General features: G+C 43.3%; 1 protein-coding gene across 1 annotated transcript; it reads right to left on the reverse strand.

Annotated features, from left to right (window-relative positions):
- Positions 1-134: 134 nt before the first annotated feature.
- On the reverse strand, positions 135-6,585 carry synm (synemin, intermediate filament protein). The gene is made up of 4 exons (XM_054620623.1): positions 5,788-6,585; positions 4,275-4,399; positions 2,413-2,492; positions 135-2,182 (listed from the first exon to the last, which is right to left on the reverse strand). The coding sequence occupies exons 1-4, from the start codon at positions 6,583-6,585 to the stop codon at positions 135-137; spliced, it is 3,051 nt and encodes a 1,016-aa protein (XP_054476598.1).
- Positions 6,586-6,667: the final 82 nt, after the last annotated feature.

Raw genomic sequence — 6,667 nt, forward strand, 5'->3', positions numbered from 1 at the left:
GTGTGTGTGTGTGTGTGTGTGTGTGTGTGTGTGTGTGTGTGTGTGTGTGTGTGGACTGCTGCGTCAGAACAACCTCTGTAATGTGAACTTTAAAAAGTAACATTGGCAAGCACTATTTCTGACCGAATTCTTCCCTAATCTTCTGTTGGACTTTCCAGGTAAACGATTCTTTTCTCTTGAGAAATCTTCACTGGGGTTCCAAAGATGTGAGATTGCAGCTCTTGCTCTGACGGCTCAGCGTGGCCGCCCTGTACGTCCATCTGAAAGGAGAAGGACTTCTCTGATGGCCCCACTTGTATGTGCCTCTCAGTGATTTCAGACGCTGACCCTTCTTCTTTAGTGAAGCCTTCAAGCTCTTCACCGTGAACAACATCCTCTTCTCTGGAGAATCTGAAGCTGTATCCTCCTCCTGCACCACCCTGGAAGGCTTTATCGAGCCCTTGGTTAGAAGATCTGAGAGCTGCCATGATCTGCTCCTCAGATGGATCATCTCCTGCCTCCAGCAGCCCGGAGTCTTCCAGACTCTGAGACATGTTCAGCTCTGCGACTATAGTCATGGTGCCGTTGTCACTTGACTGTTGCACTTTTTTGACATCGTAAGCCACATTCTGTGAACCGTCACTTCTCACTTTTGTGAGGAAGGCCAACTCCTCCCTCAGCGGACCCGACACTGAGCTTTGTAGCTTCTCTAGAGCTCCCTTCAGCTGCTCTTTGGGCTCCAAAGAGTCCTCTCTCAGGAACTCGAGCATCGACTCCTGCACTATAGGGGAGACGCAAACCTCCTCTTCAATGATGCACTCTGGGAAACTCTCCTTGGCAAACGAGTGATCACCTGACTTGTATTCGTCACTTTCCTCTACAATCACCCTTCTCGAGAAAGAACCTTCATCTTGATAATACCGCTCATCTGACAGGTCATCGACGATACCATAATGGCCATACGAGGTGATGCCAACACCCTCCTCGCCTTCAGAAAGATTTTCATCTGGTGTGGAGACAAAATACTTTGGCTCTTGGTCGTGGGAGAAATATGAAGATTCACTCTCTGCAGAAACCTCTTGGACTTGCACAGATCCACCCTTGCGATAATCTGTATCGGTCATGGAGGTTCTCATGGCATCACCATCACTCCCCTGAACTTGAGCACCATCAGGGACATTTTCTAGCTCCTCGATTTGAAAATATGTTGTGGAGGGCTCATAAAAGCTAGATCTGGATTTCTGATCAAGCTCAAGCTTCTCATCAGTGTAAAACTCCACCGGCTCCTCAATGATTTCCACGTTGACAGACTTATTTTCAAATTTCTCGCTTGCCTGCAGGCCACTGAGCAGGTTCTTGATCATGCTTGCTGTTGCTGTGTCCTTGATGTCTTCCAGTGCCACGTTCTTAACCCCATGGCTCAGTAGTTCTTCCAGTGCTGAGTCAGAAAAATCCAGCTCTTCCTCCAATTTGGACTCCAACACGATCTGCGTCTTAGTCGTTCCATCCTCTTGCTCAGTTTTCTCCACATGGTATCTTACCTTCGGTTCTCCAGGGGAGCAAACCAAAGCTTCCGAACCTGCTGGTCTCATCATATTCTCGATGATCTGCTCTACAGACGCAGAATCTGATACCTTTTTCTCACTTGTGCCCATCGCATGCTCTGTTTTTCCTTCATCCTTGAACTCCCCTCCATAAACATTATCCCGCTCTTGTTCATCTGACACTTGCCTTTTGCTTTCTGTCTCGGTTTTCATGCCCAGGCTCATCATTGGTGGTGACACCACTTTCACTGATTTGGTCTCAGTAGTGGACGACTTGATGGGACTGCTTTGGTTCTCTACCTGAGAGACCTGTTTGATTTTCACAGTTTTCTCCTCTGCTGCTGTTTTCTGTACATGCTGTCTGGTTTGGTATTCACTCTGGCCTGTTTGTTTATCTTTGGCAGTGGTGGTAGCAGAGGCAGGGGCGGCAGCCCGAGCTTTGGTGAAGGAGATCATGTCCCTTCTGGATACAGGACTCTGATGCCGAGCTCTGCCTGCAACTGAAATAGGAATGATCCTGGAGGGACTTATGGACCCAGAGGGAGGCACAGGAGATCTTCTCAGGTGTGAAGTCGGCGGCATGTGCCTGATATCCATATGTTGTCTGGTGGTTAGCGTGGAAGCTCTTGGAGTGTAGGGCTTGGCAGGAATCCTTATATCTAAGACAGATCATTAATAATTAGGTAGATACTTAAATGAATAGTTCAACATTTTAGAAAATACTCTTATTCGCTTTATTGGCAAAAAAACATTGTATCGATCTTCTCATCTAACTTTTTGCAAGAAGGCTAATAAGCATATTTGCCTGAATATCTAAATAGCAAACTTTAAACCTAATTTTACAAATTACAATTCATGTTACAACAGTGAATAATTTCAAATACAGTACCTATTATTCTTTCTCTTTGATGTTGATTCACCCTCCTATGAGCATCTTGCAGATCCACTCTCTCACCTTCCAGGAGGGCCCTGAACAAACAAGAGACAAAACAAAATATATTTGAAAACTTTTATAACAGATCACTGGTTATTTTCCTATTTCAACATAATTATTTTATACCCTACATAGAAAAAAAAGCAAAGACAAATACCTCACAAGACGGTGTACATCATTCAGCTCTGCCATCTCAACCCCCTCAAAGCAAACGCAACAGGCTTACAAGATGGTATGAACACAGCACCTGGCCATATAAGGTGGTAATCATCAAAAACATAACATAACAAGCCTCTGTCATGTAGGCAAATAAAGAATTAGCTTAAGCGGCTCACCTTTCCTTGGCCATGCTTCAACAAACATTCAACAGCAAACCAACGTGCCTCAAAAAGGAACAACCTCTCCGGAGACTGCCTTCCCAAAGACTGACCTAAAAATAACAGTTACAACGCAAGGCTGTCCACACTTCCCCACGAATCCCAAAGCAAAAGCTGACTCGTGAGACACACAATAACAAGTGCCACTGCCACGTCTCTGCAAAAATATTCTGTCTATTCAAAAAATTCAAAACACACCAGATGTGCCAGCGGAGAATCTTCCATATAGAGACAAACGGGAGCACAAAAGTCTTCTCAAGAACTTCCTTGGAATTGGTTTAATACTAATACATTTATTTTATCCATTTAAAAACTTCAACAAATATCTAAGAATAAAATGATTTGATATGAGGTAAGAAGTGAGGATGTTATAGGACATCTTCATAAAACAAACAGTTAACCTTCGCACATGAAAATACAGTATGTTTATTGACTGCTTTATGAATAAATTTCAGTAAAGATAGTCTGTTAGTATGTGACCCTGTGTGATCTGGCTATGTTAGGAGCATGAAGACTAGACATGACATTATATTAAAGACTATAAACACTTAAAATAAACCACAGCCAAAGTGAACTTTGTTAAAAAAGCATGTGTAGTACATGTGGTGTTCATAAGAGAGTACATGTTAGCTGATACTTTGAGTTTATCCACGTGAAGTTCAGATGACTTGGTTCCAAACCTACAGGAAGGATTAAGCAGCGGATTTCTTCTGTGTTTAATGAAATCACTAATTCAGCTAAGTAGTAGCTTCAGGCAGTGGGGGGTCAGGTTTTTCCAGTAATCTCCTCTTGAAAGAAATTAAATATCACTGAAAAGAGAGGATGTACCTATTTTAGCCGATTTTCATCATTCACAAAAAAGCGTTTTACCGAAAACCAGACATTTAAAAGTCTACTGGCTGTACTTTAAAACGTGTTTTCATTACAATTCGTAACATACTGACGCTTTGTCAGACCCCTTGGCACCCAGTCTCCATGGTGTGAATTCAAACAACAACACTTACTTAGGTTTAGGTAACAAAACCGCTGAGTTAGGCCTTGGAAAATATCATTGTTGTTCTTAATATAACTACTTAAACTTAATAAACAAGGTAACATAAGAACGGACAACACATCACAAACATCATTTTTAATAGCAGTCTCAAACATCAGTCTCCTGGTTGAAAGTCCTGTTTGTTTGACCCATCTACTGCCACTTCCTTCCACCCTGTGTGAGTTTTTCTGTCTTTATACTACATCATCACTTCCTCTGAGCGTTCTCTGAGGCATTTTCTCTGAGCGTCTAATATTGACGCATATGTGTTTACATTGTACTTACTTGAAAGCCTGGTGCATCCAGTCAAAATGTCTACTGTGAAAAGGTCTATTTTGTTGAAAGTGATACTATAAAAATAATCAGTTTTTTGAATGTACAACTGACAAAAAGAAGAACCTCATCACCTGTAAGAAGCCACCTCCATGCCCAGATCCATCTTAACCTGGAGAAGGTGCTGATGCTCTCGCATCTTTTCTGCAATAGCATCAGCCATCATATTCCTCTCGTGCTCCAGCTGCTCAATAATCATCTGGAGGGAAGAAAAGAAAAAGAAAAAACAATAGGTTTTCACTCTGCACATAGTTAGTTGCACATTGACACAGTACAAGCTTGTTGTCTATCCATTGGGTAAATATACTTTTCTTTTTATCCCTGCAATTCAATTGCAAATACTGCCTTGTTGTTAACAACTTAAGTCTGTAACCACATGTTATTTTACTGCAGCTTATTTACTACAGCTTGTTAACTTTGTAAATCTGTGTTTTCTCTGATTTGAGTCACCAAATCGTATTTCTTCTAATGCAGAAAGTGGCTGAACACTTATAGTCAAAATCAAGTCTGATCCCACCAACAGGCTGCACTTATCATTTGGACCACTTAATGACTTAATCCAGTGATCCTTCCGTGGTGGTTAAATGTACTTTGAGCATTTCCAATAACATTACATTACAGTCATTTAGCAGACGCTTTTATCCAAAGCGACTTACAGTCAGTAGTATATTACATATCATTCACCCATTCACACACTGATGACAGGCTACCATGCAAGGTGCCACCATCAGACTCTAACTAACATTCATGCAACATCCAGTCCACACCGATGGCAAGCCTTCAGGAGCAACTTGGGGTTAAGTGTCTTGCCCAAGGACACATTCATGCAAGCCATCCAGTCCACCGATCCTCTGATGGAGAACTACCTTGCTCTCCACTACGCCACAGCTGCCACAACATGTGATGTCCTTAGACAGATGTCCTTCTCACTTATATTTTACCACAGGGGATTTTATGCAACTGTGTGAAATGTGTTTTTTTGTTCAAATATTAAAGACATCCCTACAGTGCATCTGTTATTGACTGACCTGCTAAGGGCTCCATCTTTAGGAGGCTAATAAGGATTTGTCAGTCTGACAGCTAATTGGTTTAAGTGGCCGGTGTAATCTTAACAGCTTCAGTACTGGTGAGGTAGAAGGTCGTTTAGCTGATCAAGCTATCCAATCCCTTTACACCGAGGTCAAATGTAGCACGCAACATCCCGTACTTTTGACAAAAACTTGTCAAGCACCACCTCATGTTGTTAATGTAATTATGTAATGAGCTGGGAAGAGTTGCATTCATTTCAGAGCCAAACACTACTAACTACATGTGTATCAGAGTCATAGTCTTGTGATGATATATTAATTATTTAGTTAGTAATCAGCCTCTGACAGTTGCTGCTGCACCAGTGGGTGTGGCAGAAACAGGATGGAGTAGCCTCCCCCTCTCTCATGGCTCAAGGGAAGATTATTCTGCCTGTATATTTTTATAATATGTATTTTGGGACTTCTTAAAATAGAAAAAAGAGGTCCTAAACTCTGGCTTCACTTCAGTCTCTCTCTGAAATATGAATCTAACCTGTCCTATGATGGACTTTCTCCTCACCTGATATTCACTGAAGTCCACCCGGAATTTCTCCTGCATGTGCATCAGTTGCTCTTCAAGACGAAACTGAACATGACCTTGTTTTTCCGCCTCTGTGCGTAATTTGTCCAACTCTGAGGCGTACAGCATCTTCTCCCTCTGCAGGTCGCTCAGCCTGGCCTGGTCCTCTCTAATGCACTGCTCCATCTCCTCCACCTTCTGCTGGTACACATCAAAGGTCTCAACGCACCCATTGGACAGACTGCGGGCATACTCTTGCACCTCCTCCACGGTGGCCACAGGAGGCCCGAGATAACTTTGCGTGATGATGGGCACCACCCGGGACTCCACCTGACGACGCAGTGTGTCCTTCTCCTGTCTGTGCACACCCTCCAGACATGTATACTCGTTTTCAAGGTGTAGTAAACGCTGCTGGAGCTCACTGTTGGTCTTGTGAGCATGCTGGAGCTCCTTCTCGTAGCCCTTCATCTCTCCACTGATGTCCCTGCACACCCCGGTCTGCTCGCTGCACAGAGACTGGACCATCTGCAGCTCTCGCCATAGCTTCTCCCTCTCCATCTCGACCTGGGACTTCTCAAACGACAGCATCCCCACCATCCTCCTCAGATCCCGCATCTCGCTCTTGTATTTCGGCTCCCATTCCGCCGTCTTCCCTCGTCTGAGTTTGTTTATTTCAGAAATAAGAAAGGTGTTTTCCTGCTCCAGCTGCTTGGTTCTGGAGAGATACTGGACCAGTCTGCTGTTGAGCTCCTGCAGCTGCTGTTTCTCGCTGTCAAAAGTTCTCCTGAAAGGCAACATTGTGGCATTTAATTAGGAAAAAAAAAAAGTGAGTTTGCAAAAGATACAATGTCCTTATGATCTAGCAGGAAGGTTGTCCCGG

The sequence above is a fragment of the Anoplopoma fimbria genome, chromosome 19 (genome assembly GCF_027596085.1).
Source record: "Anoplopoma fimbria isolate UVic2021 breed Golden Eagle Sablefish chromosome 19, Afim_UVic_2022, whole genome shotgun sequence".
NCBI classification, from domain to species: Eukaryota; Metazoa; Chordata; class Actinopteri; order Perciformes; family Anoplopomatidae; genus Anoplopoma; species Anoplopoma fimbria.